Here is an 18,368-nt window from a genome sequence, read left to right as displayed (position 1 = left end):
CGTAGTACAGTATTGGGCGGAGTAAGCACAATAGTGCACGGCGTAGTACGGTAGTGCACGGCTTAAATACGATAGTACAAGGCATAATACCGTTGTGCACGATGTACTACATTAGTGTGCGGCGTAGTAGAGTACTGCATAACGTATTACAGTTGTGCACGGTATAAGTACATTAATGCACGGCGTAAGTACAGTGGTGAACGGCGTGGTACAATAGTGCAATGCAAAAGTACAGTAGTGGACAGCGTAGTACAGTAGTGAACGGCTAACAACTGTATTGCACGGCGTAGGACAGTAGTACAGGGGTTGGTACAGTAGTCCATGTCGTAGTACAGTAGTGCACGGTATAGTACAGTAGTGTATGGGGCGGTACAGTAGTTCGCGGACTAAGCACAGTAATATAAGGCGTAAATGCAGAAGTGTACGGCGTTAGTGCAGTATTGCATGGCGTAATGTGGTAGTGCAGGGCGTAGTACAGTAATTCACGGTGTAGTTCAGTAGCGCACGGTGTAAGTAGAATAGTGCACGATGTAAGTGCAGTAATGCAAGGTGTAGTATTCAGTAGTACAGTACTGCACGACATAGTACACCAGTGCACTTTTTAAATGCAGTAGTGCACGTTGTAAGTTCGGTATTGCACGATGTAAGTACGATAATAAACTGCGCAGTACAGTAGAGCGCGGTGTAAGTAAAGTAGTGTACGGCGTAATACAGTACTGCACGGCGTAGTAGAGTAGTGCACTGTGTAGTATAGTAGTGCACGACGTAGTACAGTACTGCAAGACGAAGAACAGTATTGCACGGCGTGGTATAGTAGTCCAAGTCGTAAGTAGAGTAGTGCACGTCGCAGTACAATAATGCATAGTGTAAGTACAGTTGTGCACGAAGTAGTACAGTACTGCAAGGCGTAAGCACAGTAGTGCACGAATCAAGTGCAGTCGTGCAGTCTGTAAGTACAGTACTGCACGGTATCAGTACGGCGTAAGTACAGAGTAGTGCACGGCGTAGTACTCTACTCCACGGTGTAGTACAGTAGTGCACGGCGTAGTACAGCAAAGCACAGTGTAGTACAGTAGTTTACGGCGTAAACAGAGTAGTGCACGTCGTATTACAGCTTTCCACGCCGTAATACATTACTGCATGGCGTAATACTGTACTGCACGACGTAGAACAGTAGTGAACGGGGTAGTACAGTTGTGCACGGCATAAGAACAGTATTGAACAACGTAAGTTCAGTAGTGCACGACGTAAGTGCAGTAGTGCAAGGTGTAGTACAATAGTTTACTATGTAGTACGGTAGTCCGCGGCGTAATTATAGTACTGCACAGCGTAGTACAGTGGTGCACGAAGCAAGTGAAGTAGTGCAGTCTGTAAGTACAGTACTGCACGGTATCAGTACAGTAGTGCATGGCGTAGTACTCTACTCCACGGTGTAGTACAGTATTGCACGGCGTAAGTACAGCAGTGCACCGCGTAGTACAGTAGTACACGGCGTAGTGCAACAATGCACAGCGTAGTACAGTAGTTTACGGCGTAAATGCATGGCGTAATACTGTACTGCACGACGTAGAACAGTAGTGAACGGGATAGTACAGTTGTGCACGGCATAAGAACAGTATTGAACAACGTAAGTGCAGTAGTGCAAGGTGTAGTACAATAGTTTACGGTGTAGTACGGTAGTCCGCGGCGTAATTATAGTACTGCAAAGCGTAGTACAGTAGTGCAAGGTGGAGAACAGTAGTGCGCGCCATAGTACAATAGTACATGGAATAATTACAATAGTGCACGCCGTATTACAGAAGTCCAAGGGGTAGTATAGTAATGCACGGCTAGTACATTAGTGCACGGTGTAGCTACAGTAGTGCACGGCGTAGTACAGTAGTGCACGACGAAGTACAGTAGTGCAATTCCTAGAATAGTACTGCACGCCGTAGTACAGTACTGCACGGCGTCGTACAGTAGTGAACGGTGCAGTTAAATTATTGCACAGCATAGTACATTAGTGCAAGGCGTAATACAGTATTGCACGGCGTAGTACTCTAGTGCACGGTGTATTACATTTGTGCACGACGTAGTACAGTAGTGCGCGGCGTAGTACAGTAGTGCACGTGAAGAGTACAGTATTGCACGGCGTAGCAAAGTAGTGCACGGCGTAAGTTCAGTAGTTCACGGCGTAAGTGCAGCAGTGCATGGCGTAGCATAGTAGTGACGACGTAAGTACAGTAGTGCACGGCCTAAGTACACCCGTGCACGGCGCAGTACAGTAGTGCATGGCATATTAGAGTATTCCAAATCGTAACTGCAGTAGTACACGGTTGAATTGCAGTAGTGCACGGTATAAATACAGCAGTGCGCGGCATAATACTGTAGTGCAAGTCGTAGTACAATAGTGCACGGCGTAGTACAGTACTGCACGGCGCAGTACAGTAGTGCACGGCGTAGTACAGTACTGTACCTTATTAGTACAGTAGTGCACGGCGTAGCACACAAGAGCACGGTGTATCATTACACTGCACGGGGTAGTACAGTAGGGTACGTCGTAGTACTGTAGTGCACGGCTTAAGCATAGTAGTGCACGGCATAGTACAGTACTGCACTGCGTAGTGTAGTAGTGCACGGTGTAAGTACTAAAGTGCAGGGCGTGGTAGAGTAGTGCACGGTGTTGTACAGTAGTACACGGCGTTGTACAGTAGTACACGGCGTACTGCTGTAAGGCCAGGCGTAGGATTTTAGTGCACTGCGTAGTGCACTAATGCAAGCCGTAGTACAGTAGTGCAGGGCGTAGTACAGTATTCCAAGGTGTAGTAGATTAGTGCACGGTGTAAGTACAGTAGTGCACTGTATATGTACAGTAGTGCACGGCGTACTGCTGTAAGGCCAGGCGTAGGATTTTAGTGCACGGCGTAGTGCACTAATGCAAGCCGTAGTACAGTAGTGCAGGGCGTAGTACAGTATTCCAAGGTGTAGTAGATTAGTGCACGGTGTAAGTACAGTAGTGCACTGTATATGTACAGTAGTGCACGGCGTATTACGGTAGTGCACGGCGTAGTATCATTGTGCACGACGTAGTACAGTACTGCACGGCGTAGTATAGCATTGCACGGCGTAAGTACACTAGTTCATGTCGTAGTACAGTGGTGCAAGTTGTTACCACAGTAGTGCACGGTGCAAGTACTGTAGAACAGTACTTCACGACAAAAAAAAATATTGATGTCCCCAAACCATGTTGATTTTAATATGATTTATATTTATCATGTATATTGTATTTTTGATCATAGAGGCACGTGTACTTATTTAGGAATGATATTGCAGCATGAAGAGTTGTATCTGATGATGTCGGCATGACCGAAGAAAACGTTAATACAGTATTAAATTATGTAATATCAGGTCTCACACACACACACACACACACACACACACACACACACACACACACACACACACACACACACACACACACACACACACACACACACACACACACACACACACACACACACACACACACACACACACACACACACACACACACACACACACACACACACACACACACACACACACACACACACACACACACACACACACACACACACACACACACACACACACACACACACACACACACACACACACACACACACACACACACACACACACACACACACACACACACACACACACACACACACACACACACACACACACACACACACACACACACACACACACACACACACACACACACACACACACACACACACACACACACACACACACACACACACACACACACACACACACACACACACACACACACACACACACACACACACACACACACACACACACACACACACACACACACACACACACACACACACACACACACACACACACACACACACACACACACACACACACACACACACACACACACACACACACACACACACACACACACACACACACACACACACACACACACACACACACACACACACACACACACACACACACACACACACACACACACACACACACACACACACACACACACACACACACACACACACACACACACACACACACACACACACACACACACACACACACACACACACACACACACACACACACACACACACACACACACACACACACACACACACACACACACACACACACACACACACACACACACACACACACACACACACACACACACACACACACACACACACACACACACACACACACACACACACACACACACACACACACACACACACACACACACACACACACACACACACACACACACACACACACACACACACACACACACACACACACACACACACACACACACACACACACACACACACACACACACACACACACACACACACACACACACACACACACACACACACACACACACACACACACACACACACACACACACACACACACACACACACACACACACACACACACACACACACACACACACACACACACACACACACACACACACACACACACACACACACACACACACACACACACACACACACACACACACACACACACACACACACACACACACACACACACACACACACACACACACACACACACACACACACACACACACACACACACACACACACACACACACACACACACACACACACACACACACACACACACACACACACACACACACACACACACACACACACACACACACACACACACACACACACACACACACACACACACACACACACACACACACACACACACACACACACACACACACACACACACACACACACACACACACACACACACACACACACACACACACACACACACACACACACACACACACACACACACACACACACACACACACACACACACACACACACACACACACACACACACACACACACACACACACACACACACACACACACACACACACACACACACACACACACACACACACACACACACACACACACACACACACACACACACACACACACACACACACACACACACACACACACACACACACACACACACACACACACACACACACACACACACACACACACACACACACACACACACACACACACACACACACACACACACACACACACACACACACACACACACACACACACACACACACACACACACACACACACACACACACACACACACACACACACACACACACACACACACACACACACACACACACACACACACACACACACACACACACACACACACACACACACACACACACACACACACACACACACACACACACACACACACACACACACACACACACACACACACACACACACACACACACACACACACACACACACACACACACACACACACACACACACACACACACACACACACACACACACACACACACACACACACACACACACACACACACACACACACACACACACACACACACACACACACACACACACACACACACACACACACACACACACACACACACACACACACACACACACACACACACACACACACACACACACACACACACACACACACACACACACACACACACACACACACACACACACACACACACACACACACACACACACACACACACACACACACACACACACACACACACACACACACACACACACACACACACACACACACACACACACACACACACACACACACACACACACACACACACACACACACACACACACACACACACACACACACACACACACACACACACACACACACACACACACACACACACACACACACACACACACACACACACACACACACACACACACACACACACACACACACACACACACACACACACACACACACACACACACACACACACACACACACACACACACACACACACACACACACACAGAGTAAATTCATTGACTGAAAATAAATCTTTGTATTGTCGATGTAAAGTGACTTACATTCGCTGGATGGCAAGTGACCTAATTTGTTGGATGGCAAGTGACCTAATTTGTCTGGATGGCAAGTGACCTAATTACACTCGATGGCAAGTGGCCTACATTCGTTCAATAGCATTTTACCTACATTCGCTCGATGACAAGGGACCTACATTCGCTCGATTGCAAGTAACAAAATTTCGCTCGATGGCAAGTGACCTACTTTCGCTGGAAGGCAAAATACCTCCTTCTCTCGTTGGTAAATGACTTAAGTAGATTAGTTGCCATCGAGCGATATTAGGTAATTTACCAACGAGAGAAAGTAGGTAATTTGCCATCCAGCGAAAGTAGGTAATTTGCAATCGAGCGAAAGTACGTCACTTGCCAGCCTTCTAGCTAAAGTAGGTCACTTGTCATCGAACGAAAGTACATAAATTGTCATGGAGCGAAAGTAGGCCACTTGCGATCCACGAAAATATATCACTTGCCATCCAGCGAAAGTAGGTCGAATGTTATCCAGCGAAAGTAGCTTAGTTGGCATCGAGCGAAATTAGGTAATTTACCAACGAGAGAAAGTAGGTATCTTGCCATCCAGCTAACGTTGGTCACTAGCCGTCGAGCGAAATTAGGTCATTTGCCATCCATTGTAATTAGGTCGCTTGAACCCAGCGAAAGTAAACCACTCGCCATCGAGAGAAATTAGTTCAGTTGCCATCAAGCGAAAGTAGTTAATTGTCTTCGAGGGAAAGTAAGTCGCTTGCCATAGGCGAAATTAGGTCACATGCCATGGAGCGAGATTAAGTCACTTGCAATCGAGCGAAAGTTGGTCACTTGTTATCGAGCGAAATTATGTTACCTGCCACCCATCGAAATTAGGTCACTTACAATCGAGCAAGTGTGCATCACTTTTCTATATCATTCTCCTCTCTCTGTTCGTCATTAATCTTCCCTCCCTCCTCCTCTGAACTTCTTCCTTCTTGCATTCTATGTCTCCCTCTCATCTTTTGTTCTTTACATTTCTCCATCCTTTTAAATTTTTCTGATGTCTCCCTCACTCCACTTCCCTTTTTCGTCCTTATTTTACTCTCCTCCTATTCTACCATTGAATCTTTACTTCATTTTCATACCTACTATTTTTCTCATTTCATATAATAATTACTATCATCTACAATTTTCGAATAAAAATATTTCACCATTATGTTCGAAAATCATGTGAACAAAGTAAGTCAAGTGAGCTATCTCGTGAAGTGTAAAATAATTTTACTTATCTGAAGGTAATTTTCAACTTTGTTAGTATTCAGATGATCTCAATATTACGCAAATGTCCCTTACTTTTTATTCTATAGGCTATATTACAAATATGTCCAAAATAATGCAGTTTTCCACTAGCAATATTATCCAAAAAAGGGTAATGTCAATTTTGTAATTTTAGTATGTTATTTTCCTACTAAACACAGTTTTAGTAGAGAAGTTTGATAACCAACAGAATTGATTTAATATATTATGGTAGTAGAGATGGATTTTTAGACGTTCTACCATACTGTCCAAAGACATCATATTCTTATAATAAAAATAAATAGGGCAAATTCAATAGCCATGACATCCCCATACAACTAGAATGGTTCGGTCATGTCCAAAGGGTATTCATCCACACGCTTCTAGAAACATTTTGCATTTGTTTCACTCAGCAAAATGTAACAGACAAATAAAGTGACAAGTGGAAGAAACATTTCTAGAGTATGATAACGGTTGATTAAGGAAGACTAGCTTCGGAGTATCGAGACGTTGGCAAAAAATTATACAACCAAACACGAATATAATTTTTAATGATCACTGATGTACATAGATTAATTTTAACATAACAAATTTCGCCAAAAATTTAGCAGTCAACATAAAACTGACGAAAGGTGTTTAATATTCGGTCATTACAGGATAACTTAATTAATTTGAAAACTGAGAGTAGATAAACTCAACAGCAAGAAGAGCAGTGGATATTGTCTTCGGCGATGTCCAGACCTCCAATCCTTACGAGACCATCGTAGTTGAGGCTGCTGGCTTCCGATTCGTCAATGTAGAGTAGTGGAAGTTCTCCGTCGATCAAATTCATGAGTTTGGTGAACTTCATTCCTCCAGGAGCATTCATCTTGTTGATTGGCATCTTAAGAACCTCGTTGAGTGGATTGTTGTATGACGCGGAGGGGTGAATGTAGACTGCAGTCTTTCCGGCTTCGGCGTTGTTCTTCAGCTGATTGAAGACACTCTTTGTATGAGGGTTTTCTGCCAACGAGGAAAGACCATTTTCCAATAGATAGGCGTCCAGAGCGTCAGCGTTTTCCTCACTCTTCGTAACCAATAACAAAGATTTGTAGAATAGGTCAGGAAGACTAGGTTCGTTGTAAGATATCGCGTTGCGAAGGGAATCCAGGATTCCATAAGAGTTAACATGATTAGGAATGTTGTAAAAATAAGCAGGTAGTGGATTATTTTGAATATATGGCAACGTAGCTCGAATATCCAGAAATGGATTGTAGGAGCCTGAAGTAGGTTTACAACACGAGGAACCTGTAAGAGAGGGACAATCATTAGTAACTGCTCTGGTATAGTTTTCCGTTATATTGCTAGCAAGCACTAGTCAACTCCACTTACGACTGTCAGAAACATTTATGTATGAAGAACCTATTACAACATCCAGACTGTACTATATGCAAAATTAGCAGTATACATCTTGATTATACACTTTTAATTCATTTACCATTTAAGATTTGTTATAGAAATAACGTTCTTGTGTTAAATTGAAACTAAGTAGCAAATTCACCTTATTGATTAGTTTTGGCTTCACTGTTAGCCATCTTAAAAAATAGTGAGATCCTTACTAGTTTCCGGTTTCTTCTGAAGTTACTTTTGTGGTGGTTGTGTTAATGTGAAGGAAAAAGGGTGTGTGTGTTCTGAAATTTAATTCTGTATTGATTATATATGTTGTTCTAGTATATTTCTGTGTTTTCGGTTGAAAATGTAGGATTTCCATATCTGTTTCTATATCGCTGTAGTTGGGGATAGTAGTTGTGATTTGGTTATAGCTGTGATGTGTTCCTTGCATCGCGTTCGAAATTATTCCTATAACAAATCTTAAATTAGCTGTAATTATTTTTTTTAAATTCTTTAGGCACAAAAATATGTCACAAACTTGTTTCATATCTCAGCGAGTTTGCTAAGCATATGTTACTGTGTATTGTCAAGATAACAGTAACAAAATCCTGTAAGAGTGTGAGCATGTGAATTTCAGAAAAATTTTCTTTCTTATCCTCACAAGAACTCTGAGATGGGTTCTTTTAGTAACCGTAATATAGCCGGTCGTTGAAACGTGTGACAAAGACCCAGTTATGACTTTTGCATAGTTAATGGTCGTGAATTCAAGCCTCGCCTCGATATTAATATTTGTTATAAAATATTATTTATTTTATTATCTTAGGCATAGAATTGGCGTTGTTTTAAATGCTCACTGTAAGAGTTCCCTTAAGCCTGTGGAGAATGGAATATTGTGAAAGGGCTAAATGCGTAAGGAAAATTAATGATAATGAATGGTGATGCCGTTAATTAATAATAGTTACTGATAATCACGCGTAATTATATTGGTAATAAATTATTTTTGTCTGCCGAGTTTTGAAACCTACTGCAGGACAGTGACAAAGAGATGTTAATGAAAGAATAATCTAGGTACATCTGTTCCTAAGATTTAAAGTCGTTTAATAATGTGAAAAGACGAAACTCTGAAGATAATATTGTGGTTTATTGATATATTTTATTTGAAACTTGGAAAGGCTGGAGTACTTAACTCAGAGAGTACAGTCACACAATTTAGAGCAATGGATGATTACGATGTAACTGATGTCCCTGTAGGTTCATAATCCTTCATTTATTTAAAATTAAAAGATAAAGAATATACATTTCACAGACACAATGAACTGTAGGCGTACAGTGGTGGGAATTATGCAGGTTTGTTTGTATGAAAATCTCGAAATTCAATTATGTGCAGTGAAGTAGGCCCCAATATTTGTTTCATACAGTTTTAATGATAAAATTAAAATATCTAAAACCGTTTAAACATTTTGAATTGCTTCATGTTTAGATATGAAAGTAGGTACAACATTAATAAAACTGAAACAAGGACGAGAATAGAAAATGAACATATCAATAATCATCCTAGTATTGAATTTGTTACAATTTTACCCAGCAAACATGCTGTACAATTTAGAACTGTTATATTTCCAGATAAATTATTTATATTGTTCACCATAATTCTGACACTCTGTTTTCCTTTCTCCCTCTAAGAAAGGTCCAGTGTTAGGTTCTTAGCAATAATGATATTTGTTAGAAGAATACAACATTTGCATTATGTGGATTTAAAGTAGTTCTTGCAACAAAAACAAGATAAATCTTTAATGGCTGTTATTTCAACGGAAATTAGAGTTTAGTAAAGAGCCATTTCTATTTATATTATACTGTGTATTATATTTACACATTTATTTAAGGAGTTCTCAGGTGTTTTTCAAACCGTATCGTTTCTATACAGCGGAATAGGTTTCATTCCCAGTAGAGATTTAAATGTTCTTCTCCGTTCCTTTGGGAATTGATATATGCCCTTTGTCTTTGTTTGTCCTGTGATGTCTTAAACGGTTGTCTTACTTTATGCCAACCACACTACCACAGAGTCCCGCTAATTCTGAATATCACATAACATAAGTGAGAACGGACCAGAACAAACACTCTAGTCCTGTAAGCTAAATGAAAACATATTTGGGAAAATACATGCGAAAGCAATATTCTACTATATAACTACAAGACTACAGTTACTTTAACGCAGATGACACGGATTACAAAAGATTCAAGTTCACCACCCATTCAGCAGATTTAACCCCTTAGATTTTTGGAAATAAATTTTCCATTTTAGAGTGAATTTTCGAGAACCAAAAGACTGTTTTCTATTCCAGAGGTCCAAAGTCCAATCGGAAAATTTAATGTCTTGATCGTAAGGCTGTTCTTTGGAAAATTCTTTCCCAGTCACTCCTATTTCTTAGGTTAGACCTATGTTTAAAAAAATTATATTCGTTATCGTTCATATCAAAATCGTATGAACGCCTGGTATTGTAGAAATTACCTGCCCAAGAGAACTACCTTTTGGTGGCAAATCACGATAATACAATCCACAACTTTCGCTGATAATGACCTTTACATGTATAGACATATTTTTTCTCACTTTTTTTGTCATAGTAAAGAAATACATGATCGAACTTCTACAGTATATGGTCAGCATGACTTCCACCTACATAACCATGATATACTCTAATTACTTCACAGATAACCACAGTGTAAGTACAAAATGTAAGACCACAATGAAATATGTTGTAATTACACTTAGAACTTGAACGTTTTCCGCAAGAGCGCTATGACCTTTATCTACAGGAATAGGAATCACATACATTTTTGGAATTTACAACGAAGAATAGAGAAATATAGAAATTAATGGTGGAACCATGTATAACGAATAGAACAAGTTGATTCACAAATAAATACAGGCCTGTATCTATAGGAACAGGAATCACGTACATTTTTGTAATTTACAACGAAGAATAGAGAAATATAGAAATTGATTGTGGAACCATATACAACGAATAGAAAAAGTTGATTCACAAATAAATATAGGTCTGTATCTACAGGAACAGGACTCACATGCATTTTTGGAATTTACAACGAAGAATAGAGAAATATAGAAATTGATGGTGGAACCATGTACAACGAATATAAAAAGTTGATTATCAAGAAGAGCATTACCGGTAAAGTATTATCCCATAACACTACTGGAATCTACTTCTGAATGAGCTTAAAAATCGACTTCCGTTCTCGTGATTTCAGATTGATAGAGTGACTGACTGACTGATTCATTCATTCATTCATTCATTCATTCATTCATTCATTCATTCATTCATTCATTCATTCATTCATTCATTCATTCATTCATTCATTCATTTCTTGACTGAATGATTGGTCTATTGGACAAGAAATGAAGGTAGGCTTATGTAATGAATAATAACTATTGTAATGAACGTAAGAATCGGTGTAGAATGGGATGTCTGACAGCTGGAGGAAGAAGATTAAAAGGTAGATTTGATTGCAAAATTAATGTAATACTGCTGTTATTATGTAACCCTTACAGCCCGTCAAGCGTTATGTCTTAAATATATACGTAACTGCACCTTTTAATATATATTACTACAGCTAAGCGTAGAATATTACATAACATGAAGTCGATAAGAGAGCGAGATTCTATTTAACAAGGGAATCTTCCGCAGTTCGGTATTAGGTAGACATTTCCTTGGAAATTTGTACTTTTGTACATGTTGTAATAGAAAATTGACATACAAAAATACTATTAATAAAACCTAAAATACACGGAAAAGAGCTTTACATATAAAATGAAATATTTTGTTCTACTAGTAATTTGAAAGTTTTTCTCCTAACCGTTAACAAAACAATCCAAATGCGTCACATTTCACACTACAGTAGAGGCAGCTTGTAGTGTTAGCCAGAATGTAACTAAGCTTAAGTGTTTATTCATTTATTCTTTGTTAAAATAAATCAGTGTTTATTATGGTTTTCGTTTGTACTATTAATTGAATACTTGTGAGAAATTCTCTACCTTCTTCGCCAATGCTAAATTCAGTACGGTACAGTAAATAAGGTCAAAAACAGGAAGATTATATTATTTGATATTTAGACCTCCCAGATGAGGAAAAAGGAACTATCACAATGACCAGTTTCAAGTACTATTTTTAATAGTGCAAGGAATGCAAATCCATGGTTTAAGCAATTATTAGAAAAAGTTATTTCCTCTTAGTAGCTTGTATTGATAGATACTATGCTATGGATCTATCCCTTTGTCATATGTAACTGACAAGGAGTTCGACTTAATTTTTGGAAAGTCTCTTTCGAAGACAACAAAGGAATTCGTATTGGCAACAAATAAATATCGATGACCTGAAGGAGATCAGAACTCACGACCATTACTTTCGCTTACAATTGAGAGCTGTATCTGAGCCATAAAAGTGAACTGACATTACTTACCAAAAACTGTGAGTCTATTCTTATGTATATTCCCTGCAGCAAGAGCAAGTGCTGCGAGGAGAACAAAACAGGTCTTCATGATTTTGTTACAGTTGGAGATGAGAAGCTGGAATGATATTCATATCTCCTCTCCGAGGCTCTTATATACTCCACAAATATGTTATAGACCGCTCAGAGTTATTTTCCTTTCAACGTGGAGAAAAACGAGAACAACATTACATGAGCAGCTAATATCACGGCTATTTAAGAAACATAATTTTCCACAGTACAGTTATGTACATATTTAAATACAATGGAAAATTTTAAGCCTTTGTGGTTTTGATAAGAGGCGCTAGACTGTTGCTATAGATGAGGTTTCGGAGCGGAAATATAGGGAGTATCAGAGGTTCTGATCTTAAAACTAACGTATCTTTGCTGAGAGAATATTTATGTTATTGAAATAACATTGACTGAATATTTTAAAACCTAACTGAAGATATGCTAGGCCTATATAGATCAGACTTGATAACATTTCAATAACAGAAAAGTTTGTAATAGCAAACATAACAATTTCTCAGAAAATAATAATAATAATAATAATAATAATAATAATAATAATAATAATAATAATAATAATAATAATCCGTGGCGCCACAAGCCCTGAAGGGCCCAGACCTACTAGCCGGCTGTTGGTCTCACGTTCAAATACCGAAGTAAACATGGACGATCATCCAACCAGAATGGAGGTAACGTGTGGTTAGCAAGATGATCTCCCCCCTTCCCCCAGCCGTTACAGCTGGCTTTCGCAACCGGATTTCGCTACCTAGTAACTCCCCAAGTGCATAACGATGCTGATTGGGCACTGGTCCCATACACTGGCCGAAATTTCATGAGAAAGATTCTTCCTCCATGAGGACTCGAACCAGCATCCAGACAGACAGACACACAGACATACAAACAAAAGTTTCAAAAAAGCGATTTTCGGTTTCAGGATGGTTAATTATACATGTTAACACCAATTATTTTTGTAAAAGCGAAAATTACCAGAAAAATTTCGGTTACAGATTTATTATTAGTATAGATTAAGATTACTTTTTGACTCAGCCTGGTACATTTTTGTAATAAATTATATCAACTGATTGAAAAAAATGATTTAACACAAGAATTAACAGAAGTAATCATTTAGAAGATACGAGAAGAAGTCATATGAGGGGGTGAGAAACAAAGAGGTACAAGTGCACTTCAGGTACTTTAGAGAAAATGTGATTGAAAATGATTAAGGTTTCGTAAATTCCGTGCAGTTTGGATTTTAAATTTTATTGTGTGATGTCGTTAAAATATATATCCCTTTGCCACAAAATTTGTTTAAGCTTTAGCTTACCCTGGACGCATTTAACTCATTTTTTTAAAAAATGTCACTTGTACCCCTTTGTTTCTGACCTCTTTATATGTATGCCAAGGATTGTCGTGTTCATAACGAAAGACGAAATTATGTTAAGCCACTTCGACGACCAAGGCTCACGGCTGCAAGTCCATTCGTTTATGAAAACCTCACATACTCTCAAAATAAGATAAATGGCCTACATCAGGTATGCTCATTCTCTGACTCCCGATTACGTTCTGTAATCACAACCTTCCAATGTAGAGCGTGCTATTCTTCGTTCGAAGCTCGACGGATGACTGCGGAAGGCAGTTCAAGTACTTAGTAAACGCACGAATAGTGCGGGACAATGACACAGTCAAAACCTTCTGTAAGCAAACGATCATTCCGTACAGTGTGGGAGGAAGACTATTTTTGTTGTACGTTCGGTGAAAATGGAAAGTGATTACTATATTGTAAGATACTGTCAGAATACTACTGACCAACATAAAACGACATTATAGGCTCTGCTACCCAGAACATGCTGAAGTGACAGAGAAGCTGTTTTCTGTAATATAGCCTATTTTCATATACCAAGCTTATTATTATTATTATTATTATTATTATTATTATTATTATTACTATTATTATTGTCAGTGTGGTGATTTTATTCCAGCAGAAATAGATATTTTGATAAAATAATTTTTCAGGGTTGCAACGTGCACTACAACTTCAAGAATTGAAAGCACAAACATTGAAGAGAGTCGAACAAGTCAGAATCTATGTTTTGGAGCAAGTTAGCCTATGTAGTATGTTGAGAATTAGCTAAGGCACTACAACCCTTCACGAATGGTGAACTTGTAAAGAGATGTATGGTGCCTGAACAAAATATAGTTAATTATGTCTCTGTACTGCAACAGTTCAAATGTGAATTCACAGAACATAGATTTAGTGATTTTAGACGTATGGAGAGTGATATTAGTATTTTTGTTAAACTTTTCATAAATTTAGTACAATCCGTGAGAGTGCAGTTTCAGGATGAGTTAATTGATATATTAAGTAACGTGGAATTCAGAACTAAATGCAAAGAATATGACTTGACAAGCATAGAATTATTTAAAAAATGAACAAAACTAAATATTACAATATGAGCTTATTCGTTGCCACTATGTTAGCTATCTTCGCCTCGACATATGTGTGCGAACAATAATTATTTTCGAGAATGAAGGTTACTAAATCCAAACATAGGTCCAGATTAACAGATGAGCATGTTTAGTGCATTGCAGTAAATTCGTAGGAAATAGATTCCCGATTACTTGCAGAAAAGAATTCACATGTTGAATAGACCGCAAAGTAGATTATATGGTGGAATATGAAAATGATATCATATATGATATTATTATATCATAACTATATTAAATATAATAAATAATGTAATAACTGAATATTACAGTGTATACTCTTTCCTTTTTCAAATTCAGTTTATTATCCGTATTTGTAAGAGTGTGAGAACTATGCTACGGGCGGTGCTGCAATGTAGTTGCGGAGCCCAGTCCGTACATAGTGTGTGTTATGCAGTGCAGCATCTTCAGTGTAATCGGCGCTTTTACAATTTTGAGCATAACTGGCCTACATAAACATTCACTTAATAACTAGGTTTTGTCTGAAATTGTGTGGGTGAAAATTAGAATTAGGTTTATAATATAACGTGTGGATCTGAAGGAAAGGAATATGTGCGACCCGTACCAGATGGAAAGAAAACTTTCTCTGATGTCGGAACAGGCCGAAGGCCTAATCCTCGTAGTTCAAGAGGAAGTTATATAAAACGTTGATCATAGTTACAGCGAAATATATGAATAAATGTGTCTTTATCAATAAAACCATTCTTTTATAAGCATTTTAACGCTCTTAGCGTTTGATCTTTCGATCAACTTAAACCTAGCGCGCTACACAGACACATGGAACGTTTCACCCAAGAGAATATAGGACGTAACACTTCACATGGACATACGTTGTTTTTTAGTTCGATTAGAACCTACATAAGGGCTTAATTATTATTACTTGCCTTCTTCCTTCTTACAATATTTTTTGTAGTTACATTTTAGAGAAATCTCGCCTCAGCTGCTTTAATGAGACTCTCATGCCTTCTTCTCATCACCCATGTTCTTTTTTACTATAGTGATGAGCTGTTATTGATATTGTTTTTCAACTTTGTGTAAATTATTGTGTACCTTTGCGATTTTCTTGCAACTCCGTCTATGTAGGCCTATCTATTTTAACATGCTAACTTCACTTCTCTGAGTTAAGGACTATTTTTTTTCTCAGAATGTTGAATGTATTAAATTTTTAGTAATCTTATTTTATAGCCTATTAACCTTTTTTTTATTACAGTAGAACTCCAATTATCCGTACCCCAATCCCGGATCCCCAATTATTCGCATCGGGGGGGGGGGGGAAACAACAATTATGCGGAGCTGTACAACTGCTTGCCGTCAAGCGCCTGTGTGATCTTGAGGCACGGAAACGAATGACTTCTTCAAAGCAACGTACTCTATTGGAGATGTTCCAAGTACAATAAAGTACAGGTACTATACAGAATTATGTACTGTACCAAAATAAATTTGTAGACATTATTGTATCTTAATTTTTAGTTTTTATTTACTTTAACGTACAAATTTAATAGTACAATACAGTACCTGTCAGTTTTTACCGATAAAAATTGAGTTTTTACTTTGTCAGACATCGTTTTATTTTATCATTCCTGAGTTATATCCAATTATCCGGGTTTCTGTATATTCGGATCGGTCCGAAACCCAATTAGTCCGGTTAATTAGAGTTCTACTATACCAGTTTCTGCAATTAAAATATCTGCTTTCATTCTGTGGTTTTAAATGGCATGTCTCTAGTACTGCAATAGGAGATGCACTATAACCTTTACTTTTTAACTTCGCTCTAGAATTTGTCATTAGGAAAGTTCAGGATAACATAGAGAGTTTGGAATTGAACGGGTTACATCAGCTCCTTGTCTATGTGGATGACGTTAATATGTTAGGAGAAAATCCACAAACGATTAGGGAAGACACGGGAATTTTACTTGAAACAAGTAAAGCGATAGGTTTGGAAATAAATCCCTATAAGACAAAGTATATGATTATGTCTCGTCACCAGAATATTGTACAAAATGGAAATATAAAAATTGGAAGTTTATCCTTCGAAAAGGTGGAAAAATCAAAATATCATGCAGCAACAGTAACAAATATAAATGACACTCGAAAGGAAATTAAACGCAAAATAAATATGGAAAATGCCTGTTATTTTTCGGTAGAGAAGCTTTTGTCATCTAGTGTACTGTCAAAAAATCTGAAAGTTAGAATTTACAAAAGAGTTATATTACCGGTTGTTCTGTATGGTTGTGAAACTTGGACTCTCACTTTGAGAGAGGAACAGAGATTAAGGGTGTTTGAGAATAAGATTCTTAGGAAAATATTTGGGGCTAAGAGGGATGAAGTTAGAGGAGAATGGAGAAAGTTACACAACGCAGAACTGCGCGCATTGTATTCTTCACCTGACAAAATTAGGAACATTAAATCCAAATGTTTGAGATGGGCAGGGCATGTAGCACGTATGGGCGAATATAGAAATGCATATAGAGTGTTAGTTGGGAGACCGGAGGGAGGAGGCCGAGACGTAGATGGGAGGATAATATTAAAATGGATTTGAGAGAGGTGGGATGTGTTGATTGAGAGTGGATGGCGGGCTTATGTGAGGGCGGCAATGAACCTGGGTGTTCCTTGAAAGCCATTTGTAAGTAGGTAAGTGACTTTACTTTATTAGTTCCATACGATAATTTTTATGTGTCATAGCATTAGTCTGATGATTGGCACACC

The 18,368-nt window shown here is 39.2% G+C and overlaps 1 protein-coding gene across 1 annotated transcript; it reads right to left on the bottom strand.

Moving 5' to 3' along the window:
* Nucleotides 1–7,832: 7,832 nt before the first annotated feature.
* LOC138705833 (uncharacterized) lies at nt 7,833–13,273 on the bottom strand. Its single transcript, XM_069834499.1, has 2 exons — nt 13,143–13,273; nt 7,833–8,585 (listed from the first exon to the last, which is right to left on the bottom strand). The coding sequence occupies exons 1-2, from the start codon at nt 13,219–13,221 to the stop codon at nt 7,993–7,995; spliced, it is 672 nt and encodes a 223-aa protein (XP_069690600.1). The 5' UTR covers nt 13,222–13,273; the 3' UTR covers nt 7,833–7,992.
* Between the last annotated feature and the right edge of the window lie 5,095 nt (nt 13,274–18,368).

Source organism: Periplaneta americana, chromosome 9 (assembly GCF_040183065.1).
Source record: "Periplaneta americana isolate PAMFEO1 chromosome 9, P.americana_PAMFEO1_priV1, whole genome shotgun sequence".
NCBI lineage: Eukaryota > Metazoa > Arthropoda > Insecta > Blattodea > Blattidae > Periplaneta > Periplaneta americana.
The sequence above is the reverse complement of the archived record's forward strand: the minus strand, read 5'-3'. Positions and strand labels throughout refer to the sequence as shown.